The following is a 25,284-nucleotide window of genomic DNA, read 5'->3' as shown; positions in this document are numbered from 1 at the left end:
TCCCCCAGATTAAAACTGGGATTCTTCAACTTGGCCTTACCACCTCGCTCTTTAAGATTTCTTAAGACTTGGGGACGAGGCGTTGGGATTTGAGGAGAAGAGAAGTTACCCTGGATGCCAAGTTATTTAGGATCTGATATGGAGGTGGTGCTTTCTGGCTCGTGCGGAAAAGAAGCATCGTAGGAGAGGGGGCCAAGTTTTTCGGGGGTGGCCCATCTCATCTGCTAGAGGTGGTCAGAGGTGGTCTGACCCAGAACTGGCCCTGACGGAAGTTTCTGGAACCAAAGCATTGCAGTCTCCTCCCTTCAGTTACAGCTGGAGGAGCGGGAGCGTCTGACCCTGTCCGGAGCCCGCCGCCGGGTCTCGGGCCGCCCGGCGGTGGCGTCACGCGTCCCTTTTCCACCCTCCCTGGAGCGAGCCCGGGGCGCAGCGGCCCGGGCGTGGGAGGGAGGCCCCGGGCTGTCGCTCCCTGGGTGTTTTTAAGCAGTTCTTTGGGCGGCAGCTCCCGGAGACTAAAGTGGGGCGTTTTACCAAGTCAGTACCGGCTGCAGGTTTGAAAGGGATTGGATTGTGGAGGGTTTTTTCTGGTTCTAACCTCTGAGGTAGGAAAGCACTTTCTGGTTCCAAAGTTGCAGGAGGGTGGGGAGAGTTGGTCTCTCACCCTCTCCTTTCCAGCCTCTTTCAAATTGAAAACACTTCTCTGGTTTCCTCCTTTGGGCAGTAGTTTGGAGGCTGTAATGAAATCGCACTTTCTCTAGACATGGTAATTAAGGTGACTGTTTCCTCTGCAGATGTGCCCTGCCCTTTGCACCTCCGGCCCAGAGCTTTTTTTGGAATACCATCTAAATTGTAGAACCTTAGCCTTGAGACTGTTGAGCAGAAAGTGGCCATTTTCCCCTGTTGGCCCGGGCTCCTGGTTTCCTCTCTGAGGCTTGTTTAAGAGCTAAGTAGCAGGGCCCCGTGGGACATGCCTCTGTCTGGCTGATTACCCCCAAGCCTGGGTCATAGCCCTTCCTTCGAGTGAGTGACCGAGCAAGAGCCCTTGCAGAGGACCCAGCGACCTTACCGACCATCGGTCCCGATAGCCTACCTCCCTAATGACTTGTTTACATATTTCCCCCCAGTTGGTTGGGAGAAGCTCCAGCGCTACTGCTGACCCCCGGAGGAGCGCAGGGTGTCTGGGGACACGGAGGCTGCTGGGGGCTTGGCTCCAGCTGGGATGGCTGTGTACTGCATCGGTGACGAGCTCCTTGAAACGTCTGTTGCACTTACTCTTAGTCATAGCTGAGTGTCAGCTTTTTAATGAGGGCCATCCGGGTGGAAAGTCACTTGGATAGTGTGCTCTCACTGTCTGCTTTGACCAAGCCCGTAGAAATGCGCATTTTGGAGGCATTTTCACAAATGGGATTTGGGCCAGAGTGGGCACCTCTTCCTTTGGCTCCAGAGTAGACAGTCTTGGGTGCTTCTTTTCCTTGGCTCCTGGCCATGGAGGATGTGAGAAAGTTCCGTTAGGCACCCTTAGAAGAGCAAGTGAAGCAGAAGCACGGGAAGACATGGAGAAGGAGCGTGGTGGATGCTATGACCCCACCCCCCTTGAGGGAGAGGGTCACAGCATCTCCAGGCATCCCTAAGCCTGGCCCAGCTCTGTTCCTGGTGGACTCCGGAGGCTAGGAGGACTGAGGTGAGCAGCGAGTAGGTAGACTCCAGCCATGGAGACCTAGAAAAGTCCATGAGATTTTGCTTTGTTTGCTTTTGGGTGTTGACCTGGAACAGGACTCCTAAAACAGGAGATTTGCTCCTGTGAGCTTGGGCTTTTAGCAGCCTCTGAATGCTTCCTTCGGGCCTCCATTTTTTTTTTTTTTTTAATTTTATTTATTTATTTACTTATGGCTGTGTTCGGTCTTCGTTTCTGTGCTAGGGCTTTCTCCAGTTGTGGCAAGCGGGGGCCACTCTTCATCGCAGTGCGCGGGCCTCTCACTATCGCGGCCTCTCTTGTTGCGGAGCACAGGCTCCAGACGCTCAGGCTCAGTAATTGTGGCTCACGGGCCCAGCTGCTCTGCGGCATGTGGGATCTTCCCAGACCAGGGCTCGAACCCGTGTCCCCTGCATTGGCAGGTGGATTCTTAACCACTGCGCCACCAGGGAAGACCGGGCCTCCATTTTTTAATCTGTCTCATCAAAATGGCTGTTAGTTAAGAGCTTCCTAGGAAAGTTTGAGCCTGTTGCTGTTGAAGGAAAAGAAGGTAGAGAGAAGGGATCCAAACATCTTGCTCTGAAAGGGCCTCACATCACTTGAGAGGAGCTGAATTTCCTCTTGGGAAATACGTCTTGCATTTGTCATCCCGAGAGCTTTGTGCAAGGTCTCAGTGAACCCGGGGCTGGTGGGAGTCCAGATGCAGAACTTCAGAGAAGATTCTGGGGTTTCCTGAGAGGATTAAAAACCAGACGTGGGCTAGGAGACTTGCTTATCTCCCTAAGGTTGCATCTCCCTTAGAAATTCTCTCCTCATCGCCATTCCACTTGCAATTAAAAAAGCCATGTTTGGGCTCCAAGTAAATAGCCCTCACCTGGGTGAACACCTCCAAGCATGTGATGGTCCACAAGCCCATCCTGTCTTCAGTAGCAAGTCTGCCTAGATTACCGTGGAGCAGTTAGGGTTTCTCTGATTACTACTCACTTTTTACATACCGCACTCCCAAGGACATTTGGGCACTCCTTTTGACAGAGACTAAAAACTTTTAAATTAGCATTTCTCTTGGAGCGGGTACAATTTCGTAAGCTGAGCTGCATGTCTTTTTTCAGATGTTTATTAAGAACTTGTCCTGCCACTCTCACCAATGAGGAGGGATGCTCACTGTTGCTCACTTTTGGGGAAAGCCACCATTTGTGTTAAGAAGTATTACTCCCATCTAAAGGGATTAAAGTTTTGGCGTCACTTCCTCAAGTCTGAGGAATCAAGATGTTTAGAAAATGTCCGGGTTGGTATGCTTTGAAATCGAGTTTGGCTGGCTAACAAGGAGTGCTGGACGATTTCCTCTGGCATTGTCAACCTCTCCTCTGCAAGCGTGGCTCTGTCAGTTTCTTTTCTACCGGCCTCTCTTTGTTTCATTCATTTATGCATCCAGTTCCCAAATGTACCAGCATCTGCTGTGTAGGTGTTAGGTGCTAAGGTCACTGACAAAGGTTGATTGGGTATAGACCCTGCTCTTAAGGAGCTTGAGACCCTATGGTGTTTTTGGAAATTCAGAGGATCCTCCCAAGGCCCAAGAAAGACTTGTAGAAGAGGACGTGGCTTTTTGAGGTGGGGCTTGGCGAATGAGAGAGCCCGCTGAAGACAGAGGAAGGGCAAAGAAGGAAGGCTTGGCAGGGCACGGAGGTTGCCCAGAGCTGTCCTGTCCCCTACAATGTAACACAGGCCACATGGAATCTCAGATTTTTCCAGTAGCCATGTTTGAAATTAAGAAAAAGGGAACAGGTGAAATTCATTTAACTTAATTCGTTTGTTTCAGTTTTTATAATTATTTGATGTAGCCCAATATATGTGGAATATTATCTTTTTTTTTTTTTTTTTTTTTTTTTGCACAGCAGTCTTTTATATTGATTTTGGATTTTAGCTATTGTTTTGGGGTTTTTTTCTTTTTACAGTTTTTTTTTGTTTGGCTGCATTGGGTCTTCATTGCGCGTGGGCTTTCTCTAGTTGCGGCGGGGTCTACTCTTCGTTGCGGTGCGTGGGCTTCTCATTGCGATGGCTTCTCTTTGTTGCGGAGCACGGGTTCTAGGCGCACGCATTTCGGTAGTTGTGGCACATGAGCTCAGTAGCTGTGGCTAGCGGGCTCTAGAGCGCAGGCTCAGTAGTTGTGGCGCACGGGCTTAGTTGCTCTGCAGCATGTGGGATCTTCCCGGACCAGGGCTCGAACCCATGTCCCCTGCATTGGCAGGCAGATTCTTAACCACTGCACCACCAGGGAAGTCCCGGAATATTATCTTTTGAACATGTAATCAGTTTGAAAAAATCATTGAAAGGCTCCACATTCTTGTATGTATTTTTCATTTCTAGCACATCCTGCCTCGCACTGGTCACATTTCAAGTGCCCCATAGCCACGAGGGGCCACCGAATGGGACAGCTAGGTCTAGAGTGTGGGGTTTGTAAAGATGGATGGTGAGAAATGCCTTTGCAAAGGCAGGAAGTTCATGTCCTCCGGTTGCCAATTACCAAAGTCTCCTGAGATTGCTATCAAGAAGTGACTCAAAGCACAATGTTTATATGTAATTCCTTACATTTGATTAGGGCTTTCGAGAGGAGAGAGCAGATACTTTCACCCATGCCCCCCATTTGAAGCTCGTAACCTCCTGTGGTGTAGGCAAGGCAACTATTTTAGCTCCCTCTGATGACAACTGGGATAAGTGAGATGGCGTGTGTCCCCCCAACTCTTCTCATTCCCCAGTGAGGACCTCTGCACCCAGAGCAGGAGCTGGGCTGCCGGTCCCAGGAGACGTGACTGATGGGGAGAGGCTGAGGGGCCGGCTGCTGTGTGCACCTGCAGGGCTACAGGTCACATCTGTCAAGCAGTGGAGGAAGGAGACTGTTCCTAAGAGACTTAAAGAATTCATTAATGAGTAGAATGGGAAGAAGGTGAGGTGAAGGGGGAGGTAGCAGTCCCTAGGGTCCCAGGTAGTCTGGGGACTAGTTCGTGTCACTGTGTTTTCCACAATAAGTTGTGTGCCCGCTTACCCCTTCTCATTCCAGGAGTGGGTGCCTGGGGGCCGGGGGGCTGGGTTTTCTGAACATCCTTTGTTTTACAGATGTGGGACTCAAGGCCCAGGGCGGGAGGAGAGGAAGAGACTTTTGCAGGGAAGCTGCCAGATTATTTTGAAGTGCATTGATCACTGAGCTGAAAGAGGGCAGTCAGCAGCCAGACCACTCCTGCGAGGAGGTAGACAGGCTTTTCAGGGGACAGAGCGGCCGAGTGGTGGTGGGGGCTGCCCGCCTGCTACCTTTGAAAACAAGCTTCATCATCTCGAGATGATACCACCCTTTCCTGTTGGATACTAAAAATTCATTCATGACTCTGGCCATTACTATGGGATTTACTTAGGTCCTTAGTCAGGTGTACCTTTCTCGGTGACTGGCCTGCATCCACTTGCTGTATCTTTGGGATGTAATGAGATGTGGAATGTGGTTTGGGGATGTCCTCTGGCAAGCATCACTTCTATCCGTGGCCGGGAATCACGCCCCATCCTGTGTCCTAGATGGCATATCCATGAGCTGCTTCCAAGGGTCTTTCTCTAGAGCAAAGGAATTGAGAATCAAAGGCTCTCCCATTGCCAGAGTCACCTCGGATCTGTCCTTATTTACATGGCTTCTGTGTGACGCAGGGATGCCCTCTGGAGAAAATGAGCTTGCGTCCGGTAGAACCAGGTTTGATCACCCCCTTATTGCTTCCTCCCACCCTGGTCTCTGGCATCTGAAAACCCAGGTGATGTAGACCCGGTGCCCTTGCCATCTCACTGCACATCTTTGGGCAAAGCACTTAACCTCTTTGCGTCTCAGTTTCCCCGTGCTTAAAGGGCAGTAATAATTCCCACCCCTCCCCTTAAGTTCACAGTGGGGAAGAAATGAAGTTTTATAGTTTAAAATCTTACCTAGTCCATGCTTGGCACGTAGTGAGTATTCAGTAAATAACTTGTTCGAATCTGCCTTGTCTAGTCCCTTTCCTAAATTTAGAAAAATAGAAGTGTTTACTTCTCCTTTGATTTGAAATCAGTAAAAAATTTCAGGAAAGCCTTGGGAGGGAGCTAGCAGCGGCAGTGCATGTGTCTTCCCACTGGCAGGCGCTTGTGAACGAGGCCAAGAATCTGGGGGGTTTTCTGCCAGCCGCGCCTGACTCACTCACAAGGGGCCCTGTCTGGCTCAGGGGGAGGCCCGGCTGAAGCACCACATTAGGGCATGTTCCGGGGAAGTGGATTCTCTGAATAACTTGGATGGTTCCCTGGAGTATTTAGGGCAAAAGCCACCTGGAAGACAGAGAGGGTCACCCCCTCGTAGCCCAAACGGTGCCCAGAAAGTCTTATCACTTGGTAAATGTTTAGCGGAAAAGACCATTATCCTGAAGACCTTGGAGGGTTGTTTTAAATTTTACCCATTCGGACCTGAGAAGGATAAAGGCCTGCAGTCTGTGCCTTTCACCGGGGCTGGCATGAGCCATCTTTGAGTCAGGCCTTGCAAGAACCCTTATTCTTCAGCACGACCTTTCCCCTCTTCTGGATCCATTTCTGTTGGACTTCTGCCGTCACCTCTCAGCCTCGGGGAGAACTGGATCCAGCTCACGGCTCCCTACTCGGAGGCCCTTTTTAAGTAGCTGGTGAGAGTTGTGTTCTCTCCGTGAGGGAAGCTGGTAGAACCAGAGGTCCCTGTGATGCATCCAGTTTTAGAGACAAAAAGAAAGAACCTTGGAGATGGCGTATTTCAGCTTCCTCATCACGTAGGTCCAGAGACAGTCAGCATCTCACCTGGCTCCCATTTCCCAGTTCTGGGCTTCTTCCATAATTCCTCATCTCTCTTTATCCCTCCCCGAAGGGTCGGTGTGCCCTAGAGGGAGTGAAGTCTTAAACTGGGAGAGGTCACATCCGCACACCCAGGTCACCTGTGGGAGACGTTCCTGAGGCCGTTCGCTTTCCCAGCACAAATGATCTTGGGGCTCATGCCTCGGGGAACTTTCTGATGATTTTCCCAACGTGGGAAACAGTCCACACTCAATAAATAGTTGTAGGACTGAATTGAACCACTCCTTGGTCTAATTAAGGCGTATAACCTTGAATTCGCCGTTGGGACAGGACCACGGTTCCTTTCTTTGTGTCTGAAGGAGTAAGTTATTGCTTCAGGCACTCTTCTGAGCAGGGTGGCCGTGTGACATGCCTTCCCTCTTTTTCTCCTTGCCCCTCCTCCCCCGTGCAGACCCTCCTAACTTTGGGTTTTTTTTTTTCTCTCCCCAGAGTCAGCTTGCACGGGAGGGTCAAGCCCACGGCAGAGTCTCCATGGAGGTGCGGAACCTTGTCACCAACTTCTAACCGCGGAACTGGGATGTGGAGCTGGAAGTGTCTCCTGTTCTGGGCTGTGCTGGTCACAGCCGCGCTCTGCACTGCCAGGCCAGCGCCAACCTTGCCGGAACAAGGTAAGGCGCGGCCTGAAGGGCAGCCTGGGCTCCCGGCCCTCAGCAACAAGGTGGGGCTGGGACAGACGTGATGTGGTCAACTGCGGAGGCTCCATCCCAGGTGGAGCTGAGGGCTCCTGGACTGTAGGAGAGGCTCCCAAGGTACCTGGGCTGGTGGGGGCCTGGCTGCAGACACAGCCAACTTCATCAGAGGTTGGGTCGTGAAGGCTGGTGATATCCATCTGCCAGAGGTGACGTGCTCGGGGCGGGGGGGGGCGGTTTATGCTTTTCTCCTCCTGAAGAAAGAACTTCTGATTGGGACCCAAGAGCCAGCTCCCTAACCTAGATGATGTATATAAAGTGGGGTTGGGCGGCGCAGTGGGGTGCGAGTGACCTGTGAATTTGGGTTTAGAACTTGGATCGGGCTCCAGGGGATGTGGAAGGTTGTGGGAGCTTCATAAAGACCTCCGGCTTCTAGAAAATTGTTCCAAAGACATATCTTCTATGAGGGTCGGCCGTCATGGCCACGTGCCTGCCATTTTGTCTTTCTTGACCATCTCTCACAGGCCCTGTTTGGAGGGCTGGTAAGAGGTTTGCTTTGGATATACTGCTGGAGGGATTTCAAAGAGATTGAGAACCAGGGAGCATTACGGGGCGTAGGCGCTGGTAGAGACCTGTAGTTTATTGGGAATTTGGAGGGATTGTTAGTAACAGGAAAGACTTGCTCCCACTGCTGATGGGATTTTTCCGGACTTGTGAAAATACTTCATGGAAATTACAGGTACAGCACACCTGACAGCTTTCAAAGTTCTTTGAGAACTAATATTTGGGCATTTCTGCTGCCAAAGGGTAGTGTGGCTTGTGACCCAGTGGCTGATGACAGAAGCAGAGGAGGTTGGCAGGTGGTGGGTAAAGGGCTCAGGTGTGCACACAACATGGTGGTTGCGTTTAAAGGGCCACCAGTCTCGCTGCCAGGACCTGTGTGAGTGACGAATGAGGACTGAGGGTATTTGTCCTCTTGTAGGGTGATGGAGAAGGAGGGGGGATGGGTGGGGGCTGCTTTCTAGAAGATGCACTGGCTGGGGCAGGCAGATTCGTGTTGTACTCAGTGACAGAACTGAAGGCAAGGCCTGACCTGGAACATGCTGGAAACCCCGAGTGGGAGGGACCGTCTCTGCCCACGGGGAATTCACCATCGGGTAGAGGGTGACAAGCACAGAGGCAGCTAAACTCAAGGTGGACCGTGTTTAAACCACGTAGTGGAGCTATAACACAATGCAGTGGTAATGCTGGGGGGGAGGGACAGCCAACGTCATCTGAGATGGTCCAGAGGGCTGGGCAGGGGATTGGGAGGGAAATGAAGGGTGTTCCAGGTGGAGCAGCATGAGTGAGGGTGCTGGGGCAGGATGTATAAGGTGTACAGAGAACAACTTACCTGGTGTGTAGGTAGTCGGGGGATGTAATGCCTGGAAAAATTGGATTGAGTTAGCATATGGAAGGCTGTAGTGCCCTGCTGAGGAAACTGTACCTAAATGGGTAGATACTGGGAGTCTTGAAAAGTTTTAAGCAGGAAAGTGACACAATCCAGCTTTCAGATTTTCAGGCAGCTGAGTTTGGATGGATGGGAGAAAGAAGTCAGATGGACCTAGGTTTAAATTGTGCTCCGCAGGACTTCCCTGGTGGCACAGTGGTTAAGAATCTGCCTGCCAATGCAGGGGACACGGGTTCGAGCCCTGGTCTGGGAAGATCCCACATGCCACGGAGCAACTAAGCCCGTGCGCCACAGCTACTGAGCCTGTGCTCTAGAGCCCGTGAGCCACAACTACTGAGCCCCCGTGCCGCAACTACTGAAGCCTGCGCACCTAGAGCCTGTGCTCTGAAACAAGAGAAGCCACCTCAGTGAGAAGCCCACGCGCTGCAATGAAGACCCAATGCAGCCATAAATAAATGAATGAATGAAAAAATAAATAAATAAAATTTATTTTTTTAAAATTCTAAAAAAAAAAATCGTGCTCCACCACTTAATAGCTGCATTACTTGGTTTGACCAATTACTCAAACACACGAAGTCTTAGTTTGCTTATCTTTATTTTTATTATTTTTTTTTTTTAAAGTACAAACAGATTATTTTTTAAATTCATTTATTTATTTATGGCTGTGCTGGGTCTTCATTTCTGTGCGAGGGCTTTCTCTAGTTGCGGCAAGCGGGGGCCACTCTTCATCGTGGTGCGCGGGCCTCTCACTATCGTGGCCTCTCTTGTCGCGGAGCACAGGCTCCAGACGCGCAGGCTCAGTAGTTGTGGCTCACGGGCCCAGTTGCTCTGCGGCATGTGGGATCTTCCCAGACCAGGGCTTGAACCCGTGTCCCCTGCATTGGCAGGCAGATTCTCAACCACTGCGCCACCAGGGAAGCCCTGCTTATCTTTAAAATGGAGCAGTAATACAGGCATAAGTGAGATAATCCAGATAAAGCACTGACAGGCAAAGCGTTAGGAGTTATTACTGCTGCTACCACTGTTGCCAGAAAGACGAGTTGCTTAAATGGTTGTTCTGAATGTCTAGCTAGAGAAAGGCAATGAACTAGAGTGGAAGATTGTAAAGGAAGGAAAAATAGCAGAGACGCTATAGAAATAGAATCTACGGGTTTAGGATTTCCCTGGTGGCTCAGTGGTTAAGAATCTGCCTGCCAATGCAGGGGACACGGGTTCGAGCCCTGGTCGATCCCACATGCCCTGAAGCAACTAAGCCCGTGCGCCACAACTACTGAGCCCACACACCACAACTACTGAGGCTGCACCCTAGAGCCTGCGAGCCACAGCTACTGAGCCCGTGTGCCACGACTACTGAAGCCCGTGCGCCTAGAGCCCATGCTCCGCCACAAGAGAAGCCACCGCAATAAAAGCCTGCGCAAAAAAAAAAAAAAAAAAAAGCCTGCGCACCGCAACGAAGAGTAGCCCCACTCTCTGCAACTAGAGAAAGCCCATGCGAAGCAATGAAGACCCAATGCAGCCAAAAAAATTAATTAAATTAAAAAAAAAAATCTACGGGTTTAAGTAGGTTGGATGTCAACTCCGGGTGACTAGAGACACAGACAAGATGCGAGTAGAGGGAGTGAGTCAGAGTGGGAGGTTTGTGAGGAGTAGATAGAGGTTTGGGTCAGCCACAGCAGAGGTGGCAATGAGGAGGGGTGGATAAGGTTTGAGAATATGAATTTATGGTGGACCCTAAAGTATTTTTTTTAACTTTCTCTAACAAACCATTTTGCAGCCCAGGGATGGAGGGTGGAGAAAGTGAATAGTACGCGTCTCGGACCTGGGTGCTTGTAAGCAGGAAGGGAGTATCCAAGGGTCGAAGCATAAGGAATAGGGGTTGAGGGGGTGATGGTGGTCCTGAAGCTTCTGGTTGTGCATCCAGACTGGGAAAGGAAGCCGGGGCAGTGATGGAGGGTGGAGTCAAGGGGCTGAAAGTCTTGAAAATGACAAAGTCCTGCTCCGCAAACGGGAGGGAGGGGGTAGGAGAGGTGGAGAGGGCTATTAGGAGGCGATGTGGCAGTGAAGAGTGAAATTACATTGCCATTTTTTAAAAATCAATTGAGGTATCATTTGCATTCTATAAAATGCACTGATTTTAAGCATACAGTTTGATGTGTTTTGATAAATGTAGCATTGTCCCACGTAACTATCAATCAAGATATGAAACATTTTCATCACCCCCCAAACTTGCCTCCTGCCCCTCTGCAGTCAGCCCCCTTTGCAGCACCGGACCCAGGCAACCACGGATCTACTTTCTGTCACTGTAGGTTAGTTTTGCCTATTCTAGAGTTTCACATAATGGAATTAGATGGGGAATGTGTATCCATTCACTTGATGGCGGCCATTTGGGTTGCTAATACTTTGGGCTATTATTACCAAAACTCTTGTGAACATTCGTGTACAAGTCTGTGGGCATATGTTTTCCCTGGACTGCCTTGGTTTTGATTTTGGTTCCATTTCTTACCGACTGTTGGCTGTTGGGAAAGTTCCTCTCTGACACTCTATGATCTATATTGGTAATGAACATCTGCTTCTAAGGTCATTGTGAATATCAGATGCAAATGCCTGCAAAGCTCTAAGAACCTTGCCTGGACATAGTCAATGAGCCATAAATGGTAGATGTGGGTACCTTTTCCTGGGACCCCACAGGAGACACCGCGTGGTAAAGGGCTTGTTTCATGGATGGACTTGGAGTGCCTTAGGACGCAGAAGTGGAAACCCACGAGACTTGGATGGACATCAGGACCCAGGTCCCCATTTGGTTGAGTCAGTCCCTCTCGTGGTTCAGCCCCTTCTCCTAGATCATCCCTTCTGAGCTCTGTGATAGCAGAACATGGGCCCCACTGTCTTCAGAGACCTGAAGTCCTAAGGGAAGAATCTGTCTCCACGCTTTGTAAACTATAAGGTATCTCACAAATGTAAAGTATTGCCGTAGTCTTGGCCCTGCTCATTATTCAATAACAATGCTACTCTTGTCCTCAGAAAAGACTAGACTCTGTATATAAAAGGTTTGCCCAAAAGTTTAAAGCAAATTACCCCAAACCCTGCTCCCACTGACTGAGAGCTTTTGCCCTTTAGAAAGGCTTTGCTCTGTGTGTGTGTGTGTGTGTGTGTGTGTGTGTGTGTGTGTGTGTGTGTGTGTGTCGGGAGCCCCTCCCCCAGTCTGCAAATGCTCCTCAGGGAGTGGGGAGGGCCTGGAGTTTCTGGCTGTCCTTGGAAAGTTGATTTAATAAGGGTTCCAGGAAAACCAGCCTCCCTCCTTCCTCCCTCTCCTTTCCCTTCTCTCGTTTGGGATCTTAAAGAGGCTGAGCTTGTTTCAGACCAGGCTTTGCGGGGAGGGGGCCGGGGGAGACTGAAGCAGCGTCATGGGCCGGGGAGTAGAATGCCCCTTTAAAAAGATAAGCACTAGCTTGAAAGACGCTTTGAGCTTGAAGAGGCTTGTTTTTGTGTATTTTTCTCTCTTTTAGAATAAGACTTGGAGAAAAGCAAGCGGGTGAATCCAAAACTGCTTACAAGGCCGCTTCTCGTAATTGGGAGTGGGGATCCTGCCCCCTTTTCAGCAGTAACCTGGGCTGAAGCCCCCAGACCCCACATGGTGGAGGGCACGGTATGAGCCCTGCCGTCTCAAAATACTTGCCTACATGCTCAGAAACCTGCAACTAATAAACGATTTAATGGCCGGGGTTTTACAGCTCCTCCCACCTACCCAGATTTGAAGGAGTCTGGTGGCCGCTTGAAGAGGGAGAGGTTACACTTAACGGAAAAGCCGCACGGTTCCATTTCTGGCTGCAAGCCCCCTGGATGCCAGGCGCCACAAAGCAAGCCTTTGTCTCTGTGTCCTGCAGAAACCTGGGCCCGTGGCGGGGAGCTGCAAGTGGTGCCAGAGACATCACCCCAGCTTGAAGTCCGGCCCTGGGCCCTGGCCGCCACTGGCAACCCCCCAGGGGCTCCCACAGCTGTCTTTGGCCCGAAGGGGTATGCATTTCAGCCTGGCTGCGGGGGGAGCCCCAAACAAGTACCAGAGGGCATCCCACTACCAGCCTCGTACAGGCCGAGGTCCTACTGGCTGCAGCCAGTGGGCGTGGCCAGAGGACCTGCGGCCTGGGGGCCAATGTCCTGTGGACCAGTGTCGAGTGGCTGCCGGGGGGAGGAAACGTGCAGGAGCGCTCCTCCACCCCACCCCGTCCGCAACATAATTTTTTCTTGTGAAAAGAACCTGTTTACTTCTAATTCACACTGGACGTTGAAGAGGAGTTTCTTCCCCCTGGGCCAGAAGGCCGGTGGAATTCCACAGGGCAGAGAGCGATGTGGGGAGACCCACTGGAGAGCAAGGCTGGAGGGTTTCGGGCTGTGGGAATCTGCGCGGCACGGAGCTACCACTTTTCCCCAGGGGACTCTACTCTGTCCCTCACCCCCTCTCCAGAGAGAGGTAGCTCGGTGCCTTCGGAAGGATGTGTTTGCAAGTGTTCCTGGAGCTGAGCTTTGCAGAGGGTGGGTGTAGGGAGAGAATGTGAGGGAGGAGCGCGAGGGCTCATGTGTCCACTTGACCACGCCGGGCAGAGCCACCCCAGGGCCGTGTTCTTGGCTCTGGCTGCTGCATTGCTGCACCATTAGCTTCACTGATTTTCCACTCTGGCTTTGCCGACCAGCTCCCCGAAGTCAGGGAGGAGGAATTTCTCAGGGAAGAACAAATGGCTGTCCAGAGCCCTGGCCAGGGAGGGGGAAGGGAGGGAGCCCAAACAGAGAAGCAGGCCGGGCTGCTGCCCCCGGGTTTCTGTGACGACCTGGGTGGGCAGGAACTGGAGAGAGAGGGTCCGGGATGCCTCTGGGGCCTGTAGCCCCTGCCCGGAGGTGGGTCAGCAGGGCCCGGCCGGGATGCTTGCTCCCGGTCAGGCCGAAACAGTGAGTGATGGCTCGTGTCTGGGGCGGTGAGGGATGGCCTGGGGAGAAGTGAGTTCTGGGGAGTCATTATCCGGGAGGGAGAGGTCCGGGGTCACAGATCGTGACCGGCAGCTGTGCCCTGTTTTTACAGGGCCTCGATCCTCGGGGGCCGCTGGGGGCTGCAGCTCCCCCTGTAGACGCCACCTTTGCCTCTTCCCTCCCCAAAGCCTGGCAACGAGACAACTGTTTCCCTGCTGACCGGGAAAGTCCAGCTGCTCTGGCACTGCTGGTCTCCCAAATTCAGCTGCCCAGGCCGCCCTGCTCATTCTGGAGAGGAGGCTTATCCACAGACTTACGGCCAGGATTCCCTTCTCTCGGCCCACCCTGTTCCCCACCTCCGCCCCCCCCCCCAAAGTGATTCAGCAGCAAGTTAACTGCTCTACCTGGGCTCTTAAGGCCTGGAATAAATCCCAAACTGCTTCCTCTTAGGAGAAGCCTTCTAGGCCAGGGGTCCCCAACCCCCGGGCCACGGACTGGTACCGGTCTGTGGCCTGTTAGGAACTGGGCCGCACAGCAGGAGGTGAGCAGGGGGTGAGTGAGCGAAGCTCCATCTGTATTTACAGCCGCTCCCCATCACTCGCATTACTGCCTGAGCTCCGCCTCCTGTCAGTATTATGGTGAGTTGTATAATTACTTCATTATATATTACAATGTAATAATAATAGAAATCAAGTGCACAATAAATGTAATGCGCTTGAATCATCCCGAAACCATCCCCTCCCCCACCCCGGTCCATGGAGAAAGTGTCTTCCAAGAAGCCAGTCCCTGGTGCCAAAAAGGTCAGGGACCGCTGTTCTAGACTGTGGGCTGCTCCTGAACTTGGGGGCTTGCTCTGACTTACAGCCGCTGACGGCCAAGTCGGGGGGACATTTGCCTGATGGGCTGGTTGTGGCTTGTACCCTGAGTCCCCCCCTCTCCTGTTCTTGGTTCGCACCGACCCTCCCCTGCCCCCTTGCCAAACGAGGTGCCCACTGCCTTCATTTAAAGGCTCTCTCCTTGCAAACGGGAAACCTCAGGAGAGGGGTTTGTCCAGTCAGTTCCAAGCACGAGGACTGTTGGCTCGGATGGAGCTTGAAACTCAATGCTCCTTCCTGAGCCCACATGTTGTATCGTGGCCAAGGCTCCTGGGATGGGTTGTGTAAAAGAAGGTGAATGTTGTTGTGAATGTGGCTGTGTTTCCCAGGCCCTGGATGTGTAGGTGCGTCAAGCCTCAAGTGGGTGAGAGGGTCAAGGAGTTCGGCGAAGAGTGAACATTAGTGGTCATGAGCTTGGGCAGGGAAAGAGGTTAAAAACCATCAATGCTGGAGAGTCACATATTTGATCAACGAAGAAAGTTGAACTTAGAGCTTAGCCCCTCCTCTGTTTTCTCCACGGACGAAAACTAGCCCCTGGCTAATGGTCCCTTCACCATTTGTTTACTGATTTAGTTTTCTTCCTTCCTTCCTTCCTTGCTCTCACCCTCCCTCCCTCCCTCCCTTCCTTCCTTTCCTCCCTGTCTCCCATTCATCCATCCATCCATCTGGCCAAATAAGATTTCCTTTTCCCTTGTTTAATACAACATACACATTCATACATAACAACTGTTTATCCTGGTCCCTTAGCTGGAAATGTCCATCCCTGTCCTTTCCTGCTTTCACTCTTTGTAATTTCTACTCTTAGCTTAAGGAGTAGCTTAAGGGCCACCTCCCTCTTGAAGCCCTCCTCTTTCTCCAAATTAATCACTCCTTTCCCCCCCACCCCCTTTCTGTGTAACTTTCAATCTGGCACTTACTTCCCTCGGCCTTACATTATGGAGTTTTTAACACATGGCTGTTTTCTCCACTAGAGCAAAGTTGTATGCAGTCAGAAAGAATGTTTTTATTGCTCTTTTAAAACATGGATATTTTGATATGTAATCTGGGTTCATTGTGGAAAATTTAGAAATTATAGACTTGTAAAGAGAAAATCTCTTATATGCCCATCATCCAAAAATAATCTGTTATTGGTGAATCTATTTATATAGATTTTTTTCCTGCATTTATACAAACATAACTTTTCAAAAATGGAATGTATATGTTATATACTGGTTTGTAACGTAAGCAGGTACTTCTTGCCATGCAGAGATGTTTCCATCATGCTTCAGTAACTATGTAGTAGTATGGGTGTGCAAAATTTGTTTATTTACCCAGTCCTTTACTGTTGGGCACTTAAGTTATTTTCAATAGTTTGCATTTAAGTGAACATACTTTTACAAATAAAATTTGCCCATGTATCCAAGGATACTTACATTCTAAAAGTTGTGATTACATAGTACCAAATAGCCCCAGAAAGGCAATACCAGTAAAGGTCCTTAAAAATAATAATTAATAAATACTATTTATTACATTTTCACATTCCACATCCTTTACATATTTTTACCTCTACATTGATTCCCATGGCCATAGGTTTTATTTCCAAAATCAGATGAGGAAACTGAGGTTCAGGGAGTTAAGTAATTTGTCTAAAAGGTCGTCTAGTTGATAGGTGGTGAAAGTGGGATTCAGGTTCAGGTAGGTCTGACTCCAATATTTTTCTTTCCAGTGTACTATACTATGTCCCTCTATCAAACTGGGTTTCTTCCCAAAATACAGGCAGACCAACATTTGGATTTAAACATTGCTGGGTCAGTCCCTTTTATCTCACAGGAATTAGGCTTCACCTCCCTTTCTGGGGTGGTATGTACATGTGTGTGATTGGGGTAAAGGCAGCTGGAGACACTTGCTTGTGCATTTCTTGTGTGACATTCTTCTGCTCTTGACTGTGAGGTTATGCATCGGTCATAGGTCTATGAGCTGCCCTAATGAAAGTGGTTCCCTAGCTTAGAATAATCAATGGAACGAAAACTCCATTGAGGCTGCCTTTTCCACGGTAGCTGAGACCTCCTACTTGGAGAAGGTCTGGGATCTGAGGCCTCTAAAGCATCAGATGCCACACCTGAGTTTTCCTTGTAGGTCACACTTATTCTAGAATATAGTGGTATCGCCCGGACACAATAAACCACCTGGAATGTTTCTAAAATGGTCCAACAATGTCTCATGGATGGAAATAAACATGTTAGAAGGTTCAGCAAAACTGAAGCATTAGCATTGTTTTGAGGCTACCAGTAAATATATATTTAAAGCATGAAGAAGTGCAAAAAAAACCCCACAAGGGTCCTGAAATTTTGTTTTTCTTAGTGTTTACATCTAACAAATTAATGTTTTAAACAAAAATATATATAATACAATGTAGTTGGGCTAGTCACAAAATAATTACAGGATTTTCAAAATTAATTAATTTGTGGTATACTGTGTGAGGTGTGCCCCGGGAATAGAACACAGATTTATTGCAAGTTTTTTGGTAAATATTTTCTTCCAGTTCTGTCAGTAACTATCTGTGTGCCCCTTAGGGGAAAACACAAAAATTCTCGGAGGCCCCTCTTGACTGGGGGGCCCAGGACAAATGGCAACCCTACCCCAGCCTCGCCATGGGTCAGGCCCAGCCCCGGCCAGTGTCGCTCTTACTACACATAGGCAAATACAATAAGTGACTCATTTAAGAAGTGTCATCCAGTGACAACCTCAAATAAGGACATAAAACTCAGGTTATGAGGACATCTGAAACCACAGGAGAGGGCCTCTTCCCTGAAGTGAAGGGACAGATTGACTGTCGTTTGCGGGCTGCGATGTGTGTGCCCACGTGTATCACGAAGGCAGAGGTGTCGTTCTGTCCTTTGTTTACTCCAGCACCTTAGAATAGTGTCTGATACACGTTAGGCACTCCATGAATACTTTTCGAAGAAATGAATGCATGCCTGAACGCCCAGCGAGGTAACCACCCATTTTCTTTTTCAAAAAAAGATATCTACAACTAGTAAGGGACCTACTGTATAGCGCAGGGAACTCTACTCAGTACTCTGTAATGGCCTATCTGGGAAAAGAATCTTAAAAAGAGTGGCTGTACGTATATGTTTAACAGATTCACATTGCTGTACAGCAGAAACTAGCACAGCATTGTCAAGCAACTATACTCCAAAAAAAATTTTTTTTAATAATAAAGGAACTAGGGAAAAAAAGATACCTACAATTTCTAGCTTTAAAAAAGGGGAAGATAGGAATGAAATCCTTTTCAATAGGAAGGTAAGGAAAATAGGTGAGAAATAATTATTGCTACCCCACAGTGAGCCCTTTATATCACTTACTGCAGTGGTTCTCAGGTTTTCCCGGCAGGCACATCACTCGGTGGGCTTCTTAAAACCCCTTGCCGGGACTTCCCTGGTGGCGCAGTGGTTAAGAATCCCCCTGCCAGTGCAGGGGACACGGGTTCAAGCCCTAGTCTGGGAAGATCCCACATGCCGCAGAGCAGCTAAGCCCGTGCGCCACAACTACTGAGCCTGCACTCTAGAGCCCGTGAGCCACAACTACTGAGCCTGTGCTCTAGAGCCCGCGAGCCACAACTACTGAGCCCACGCGCCACAACTGCTGAGCCTGCGTGCCTAGAGCACGTGCCCAGCAACAAGAAAAGCCACAGCAGTGAGAAGTCCGCACACCCCAATGAAGAATAGCCCCCGCTCGCCGCAACTAAAGAAATCCCACGCACAGCAACAAAGACCCAACGCAGCCAAAAATAAATTAATTAATTAATTTTAGAAAACAAAAAAAAAAAAACAAAAAACCTTTGCCACAGTCCACCCCCAGAGCTCTGGATTCTGCAGCGGGGCCTGAGCTGGGTGGTTCTAACAAGTTCCCAGAGGATGTTGATGCTGCCATCCGGGGACCACACTTTGAGAATCTGATATCAATTAATTGTCTATAAGGTAGGTGCCGTGTGTCCATTTCACGGTTTAGGAAACTGACTCAGAGAGGTCAAACGAACACTTGCCAGGTTAAACAGCTAAAATAAATGGAGTAGCTAGAGTTCGACTCAGGTCTGTTTAATATCCGTGCCTACGGCTCTAACCCCTGTACTGGGAGAGGTGGGAGGCAGGGAAGTAAAAGAGGGTTGAGTCCTATTGCCGGGGCCTATTGGAGGAAGGAAGGACCGGGAGTAGAAAGTTGTCTAAGAGCTTGTCTGGAAGGAAGGAGACCCTCTTCCTGGAACGCCCTTCTTCTGTGTTGCTTGGAGCTTTAAGTCAGTTATCACCACCTTTGGAATGTGGATCAGGTCTCGCATCGTTGGAAGGGGCCTTTTGCATTCGGAAATCTCTGCCCCTTTATTATCCAACGTCAGGGTTTACTTTGGGAATTAAGGTTTATTTTCCTTCGGTTTTAGGAATTAGTTTTTAAACCTTAGAAGAGTCAGGTTCTTTGACTAACGTACTGAATGAAGTTCTCCCTTCGGCATCTAAAACTTTCATCCGTGTTATTTGCACTCTCAAGACTATATTAATGCCTGAAGGGTACGCTTGGAAGAATTTATTTCATAACATGTGTCCTTTCCTCACTACCCTCAGACTCTCAGTCCATTTTTAAAATTTATTTGCCTAGCGAGTTCTCATGGAATCTCTCATGAGCATCAAAAAAGGACCGTGAAATAAATCCTTCTAGAATACCTGGGCTCCCAGCTTTCTGCCAGTCAGCCTCTGAGCTACTCCATACCCTCGGCTCTGAGGCTTCTTCTGGAACATCTCAGGCCAGAGGGAAAAGATGAAGGGAGACATGTGTTGAAGGTGCTGGTGGCCGCAGCTCTGTGGCCAAAACAGAATCCCCTCTTCTTTTTTTTTTTTTTAATATTGACTATATTCTCCGTGCTGTACATTACATCCTTGTGTCTTATTTATTTGTTTATTTATTTATTTTTATATATTTATTTATTTAATTTATTTATTTTTGGCTGTGTTGGGTCTTCGTTGATGCACATGGGCTTTTCTCCAGTTGCAGCAAGTGGGGCCCACTCTTCGTTGCGGCGCGCGGGCCTCTCATTGCAGTGGCCTCTCTTTGTTGCGGAGCACGGGCTCCAGGCGCGCGGGCTTCAGTAGTTGTGGCACACGGGCTCAGCAGCTGTGGCTCGTGGGCTCTAGAGCGCAGGCTCAGTAGTTGTGGCTCATGGGCTTAGTTGCTCCATGGCACGAGGCATCCTCCTGGACCAGGGCCCAAACCCGTGTCCCCTGCGCTGGCAGGCGGACTCCCAACCACTGCGCCACCAGGGAAGTCCCATGTGTCTTATTTTTTTTTTTTCGGCCTTACCACGCGGCATGTGGGATCTTAGTTCCCCGACCAGGGATCGATCCCGCACTCCCTGCAGTGGGAGCACGCGTCTTAACCACTGGACCGCCAGGGGAGTCCCCTCCCCTCTTCTTAAGGAAAATTAACTTGCAGTCTCCTGCCCTCCCTCATGGCAGAGGGAGGCCTGTGCCGGTGGAGGCCGGAGGGGATGTAGTGAGTGGGACTCAACTCCCGAGGCCCAGCTGATACTTAGAATGTTGGTTAGAGCTGTTGGAGTTGCCTAGAGCTTGTCCAGTCAGCCTTCCCATCTCACAGTTGAGGACACGGAGGCCGAGAGGGGAGGTGATGTGGCCCGGGTCACACAGGAGTGGTAGGGCCGGTCATCCCAGTGACTTGCGCTCAGATACTCCTGCTGCTGCTCCCAGCCAGTTAACAACCACCTGGGGCTCAAGCAGAGTTTGGTACTGTGTGGTTTTCACAAGGATTTCAAACGAGGCTCTCATCCCTTAGGACACCCGGAATGTGGACATTGCCCGGAGTAGGGATCCTCCCGCAGGAGGCTCATTGTTCGAGGTCACCCAGCTTGTCCGAGCACAGGACTCCCCAGTGCAGACACTGGCCCTCCAAGCAGCCTTTGGTCCTGGTTCTCCTACCTGCTCTCCGCCTGAGTGCCATCCCATCTCAGGGAGAAATATCCCCAAACCACACTCTTTTAGTTTCTGAAAACAGTACTAAATGCTCTACTTTCACGGTGTGTGTGAAGGAAGAGAGAGAGAGAAGAATGAATACGTCATATGTCAGTGGGTCCTCTGGGCCATCACTTTCCTGCCAGTCTGTGGAACAGACCATTAGCCCCAGATTTTTAGGTTCCATGGGCCAGTCAAATATCCCCCCCGATATTTTGGGTTGACAATTTATTTTGCCACGTAAGAACATCTTTAAAAAACCAACACTGTCCGCTACCGGTACTTTTTTTTATTGTGGTAAAATATACATACTATAAAGCTCAACCATTTTTAAGCGTTCAGGTCCTTGGCATTAAGTACATTCGTCTTGTGCAGCCATCACCACTGTCCATCTCCAGAACGTGTCACCTTCCTGACTGAAGCTCTACCTGTTAAACATGTAACTCCCCAGTCTTCTCTCCTCCAGCCCCTGGCAACCACCTTTTACACCACTTCCTTTTAAAAGGATGTCTATTGGGACTTCCCTGGCAGTCCAGTGGTTAGGACTCTGCGCTTTCACCGCCGAGAGCCCGGGTTCGATCCCTGGTCGGGGAACTGAGATCCCGCCATGCAGCTGGCGTGGCCAAAAAAATAAATAAAAAGATGTCTATCACCTTTATTCTCGTAATGTAAAACTAAGGGATGTTTCTTTAACGTTGAAAAAAATAGGTCACTTTACGAAGAGTCCCTTCCTTTCTCCACTGCAGTGGGCGGTGATCATCCTTGCACTGGGCCCGGTGACCCAGACCCACCATTGCAGCCACGGGGACCAGCCAGGGAGGGAAGGTGGCACAGAGCCGGAGGCGTACTGTTAGCCCTGGTGCGTGTGCCCTCAAGCACCCATTGAGGTTTGGGGAGGGGGGCAAAAGGCAAATTCTGAAACAGCTGTGGCCTCGACTAATTCATCAGCAAGCTTAGGGAGCGGCAGCGTTTTCCTACCCAGCTACCGGTGCTTCCTTCCCCAAACCAGCTCTGAGGAGCATGGGGGAGGGGAGGCCGTCCCGAGGCCCTGGGAGGGGGCGGGGTGGGGGGAGAGCCATACATTCTTTTCTTCAAGGAACCTGACCGGACTCTAAGGTCAGCGCCCGGCGGATTGGGAGCTGCAGGGCTACCTCTTGGCTGTCCTCCTTCCCCCACTCTTAATGATCTTTCCATTACAGAACCCAGACCAGGAAGTGCCTGACAGGTCACAGCTGCAGACACATGGCTGGGAGGCCTGGGCTCTGGGCCAGTGGTGGGAGGGTCTGAGTTCCCCTTCGAGCAGCGGGACCCCTACACACGCACACACACTCACACACTCACACACACACACACACACACACACACACACACACACACACACACCCCACTTCAACTAGTTGTCCAGCTTTTCCCTGACAGCTCAGGGGAAGGTGTTCTTACTTCTGTGTTGTCACAGTTGGTGGCCGGTGGCACTTTTGCTTTGAGCTTAGGACGTGATTGTAATAAAGGCAGGAGAAGCCCCCCAGCTGAGAATCCAGATCCCCTGTGCTTACAGCCCACACAAGTGTCCTTACTGGGCTTGCGGTTCTTTGGGGGAAGTTTTCCATCAATGAACAAGGCTCTCCAGCTTCTTTTCCCAAAATAGGACCCCCCCCGAACGTGGCTCTAGAAGCTTCCTGGGCGCCCAGGGCAGTTGTAAGGCACAGTCTTAATGCTGCCCAAACGATCACTCTGATTCTATCAAAATACCCGGTTCAGAACATTTTGCGGGGAAGGTCTAGAGGCAGGAGCATGGGCTCTGCAAACACACAGACCTGGGTGGGTAGAGCCCCCTTCATTTTATCCTCTTCACCGAGGCCAGCTCCTTCCACATACAAGTTTGCTCAGGAAATGTTAATTTACCCTAAACTGTGTCCGAGGGGGGCAGTTGTCACACAGGAATTTCTGTCTCCACCGCCAGCTGTGTTGTTGGCTTTCTTCCCTGAATCTGCCAAGGCTGATTCCTCTGGTGCCAAATGTGAGCCGGTGACACAAACTTCTAGGAACCGGGAGCTGAGGACCTCCCTTCCCGGTAGCTGCAAGGCACCTACCTTTGCTCTTTACGCTTCTTCCTGCACGTCTTAGGTGAGCTTGCCCCTTCCCAGAGCAGCTCTCTCTTCCAGGTAAGGCAGAGCAGCCAAGGGTACCGGGAATCCTTTTGGGAAATGGGTGGAGGACGCATTTTTCTTTTCAGCTCTGCCCAGAGTGCGTCTGTAAACATTGGGGAGAGAGGAAGAGGGGAGATTTCTTTTAAAAACAACTCCTGGGTGCATTCCTTTGTTAATCATGTAATTACAGCCCTCTCCCCAGCCTGAAAGTGTTCTCCTCCTCATGGTGGGAGGTATTGGGGAGGGGGGGGGTGTTACCCACTCCCCAGGAGGGAAGAAAGTACAGGTACCAAGGAGGCATCAGCTGGAACCCAGCACTGGGGCTTGAACCCCAGACTCCACCTTCGATGCTGGGTTACCCGTTGCTACATCTTTGGCAAGGTTTGCACAGAATGCTGGGGCCTCCCCTGCCCAACCACTTCCTGCGGAGCTGGTTTTGGGGGGTCTTGGAGTGGGTGCAGGGCCCTGGCTGTGGCTTTGGCCAGCACAGGCGGCTCTGCGCTAAATTACAGTGACGAGATGGGACAACACAAAAGCCCCGAGATCTTTTTTTAATAAAAACAAAACACACCTCCCAGCCCCAAGCCCCTGGGCTGCTGAATGGCGATGGCTTCCTGTCAGGATTAGCTGGGCCGCCTGGGCATGTGTGCACTGCCTTTCTGCTCAGGAAATACCTTTAGTAAGCCCTGGTGGGGTCCCCATGGCAACGCGAGAGGGGACCTGCTGGCTGAGGCCATTCAGCTCCCGTTGTTGCCGGGCCCCTTTGTCGGGAGCTGTATTGCAGCCTCTCTGGCAAACACAGCAGTTTGCACCGTTTTGTCAGGCTGAACGTGGAGTCTTTACATGTTAATGGGCTCTTCTGGCAGTGGCCCATTTGCATGCAAAATGCTCCGTCTTACTTCTGTCCCTTTTTCTATTAAAAAAAAAAACAAAAAAAAAAACAAACCCTACACTCCAAATCTCCCTGGGTCAGGGGCCCGGTGAACACGGCTGGATCTGGGTGGCAGGCCCCACTAATTGATTTGGTGTCCCCGGCTCCCCTCCCACCCATACCGGTGCGCCCCATTTCTGCAGCTCTCCCTGCATGTCGGGGATGCCTCAGGTCCAGGGAACCTCACATCTGGAGGGCTTCCTCCATGGACCCTCCCACCGTTGCAGGATGACCGTTGTTCCCCGGGATTTCGGTGAGAACCCCCTCTGACCTGGCCTTGCCAGACTAAAGTAAGTTTTCAGTTCCATTTCAAAGCCGAAGTAACGTAATAAAAACCTCGGCAGAGGACTCCCGGAGCCCCACTGGGCTGTTCTGTGTTTCTTTTAAGTTGCTTTCAAAGCCACCCCGAGTTCCTCCCCCACCCACAATTGCCCCCTCATTTATCTCTGGGGAGTTTGTGCCAAGACTGTAAACATTCCTGGACCACCAGTTCCCCACGTTACCGAAGAGGATGGCCCTTCTCTCCTAACTTTCTCAACCCAGAGACGCAAAAGCAAAAGGTTTTCATAGGGATGACAGCAGTGGAGACCCCCTGCCCGAGACAACACGCCTGGATTTGTGGAGGGCTGGTTATTCAAGCCCTACGCCCTTCCCCTCCAGAGTGCGGCATAGGGATGACACCACACCTGATCCCAGAGGGTAGATAAGACATATACTTACGGACCAGCCCTCAGCCGAGCAGCTTGAATGAGTGCACGATAAAGCCATGAATTTTTAAAAAAAATTTTATTGGAGTATACTTGATTTGCAATGTTGTGTTAGTTTCAGGTATACAGCAAAGTGAATCAGTTATACATATATCCATTCTTCTTTAGATTCTTTTCCCCATATAGGCCATTACAGAGTATTGAGTAGAGTTCCCTGTGCTATAACGTAGGTCCTTATTAGTTATCTCTTTTATATATAGAAATGTGTATATGTCAATCCCAATCTCCCAATTTATCCCTCCCCCTTCCCCTTACCCCGTGGTAACCATAAGCTTATTTTCTATGTCACATTACAAATGAGAGGAGGAACAGAGCCGCGGAAGTCTCCGGAGAATGAGTTTTCACGTCTGGGGAAGTGGTGGAGAGATAGGAAGAAAAGGTGTTTTAGGAGAAAGCAAAATAAAGGGCAGTGAGGGTATTGGCTGCAGAGGTGGAACCAGGAGAGCTGGGTGGGAGGAGGTAGCTGAGAGGCCCCCAGGTCCTGGAGGAGGGGGTCGCAAACTGCGCTCTCGGGGGGCCTGAGGGGATGGGATACAGAGGGGCAGGAGTGGGACACTCAGGATGTGTAATCAGGAGAGCTGGCCCAAGGGAAGGGGTGGCCAGCCTCTTTGCCTAACGTTCTCGAGCATCTCAGTGGATCAGGCAGGGGTCATCGGAGGGCATCAGCTCAGCTGTAAGCTGCACTCGAGAGTGAGGGGTTGGGACCAGAGAAGGTGTCAGGGATTGAGCCAGGGACCCAGGCAGGAGGGAGGGGTCGTGCCACGTACCTGTGGCCAAGGCAGAGCTGTAGGTACCTCCTGATGCCCCGTGTGCTGGATGAAGGGCCCAGGACCCAGCAGACCCAGCACCTAGAACCAGTGCTGAGCCCTGTTTTGTGACTTTGGGAGAAGTCTCTCTGCCTCCATTGTCTTGTGTCTAAATGGAATAAATGCAAATGGACATGAACGTGGATAAACGCGCCTTGTAAA

The 25,284-nt window shown here is 50.4% G+C and overlaps 1 protein-coding gene and 1 long non-coding RNA gene across 5 annotated transcripts in view; both read left to right on the top strand.

The window, feature by feature from the left end:
- Window positions 1-25,284, top strand: part of FGFR1 (fibroblast growth factor receptor 1) — a 48,454-nt gene that overhangs the window by 1,945 nt on the left and 21,225 nt on the right. For all 4 annotated transcript variants that reach the window (XM_082374647.1, XM_082374646.1, XM_082374648.1 and 1 more), the window contains exon 2: window positions 6,995-7,173. In XM_082374647.1, the coding sequence (XP_082230773.1) occupies window positions 7,083-7,173 (91 nt within the window). In that variant the 5' untranslated portion in view covers window positions 6,995-7,082. The remainder of the gene's footprint in view (window positions 1-6,994; window positions 7,174-25,284) is intronic.
- LOC309619483 lies at window positions 7,198-15,569 on the top strand. The gene is made up of 2 exons (XR_014239004.1): window positions 7,198-9,225; window positions 9,564-15,569. It is a non-coding gene; the product is annotated as an uncharacterized lncRNA (long non-coding RNA).

This window comes from Balaenoptera borealis (assembly GCF_965194805.1).
Source record: "Balaenoptera borealis genome assembly, chromosome: 21".
In the NCBI taxonomy this organism is placed as follows: domain Eukaryota; kingdom Metazoa; phylum Chordata; class Mammalia; order Artiodactyla; family Balaenopteridae; genus Balaenoptera; species Balaenoptera borealis.
Note: the sequence above shows the minus strand (reverse complement) of the source record. Positions and strands in the feature narration are given on the sequence as shown.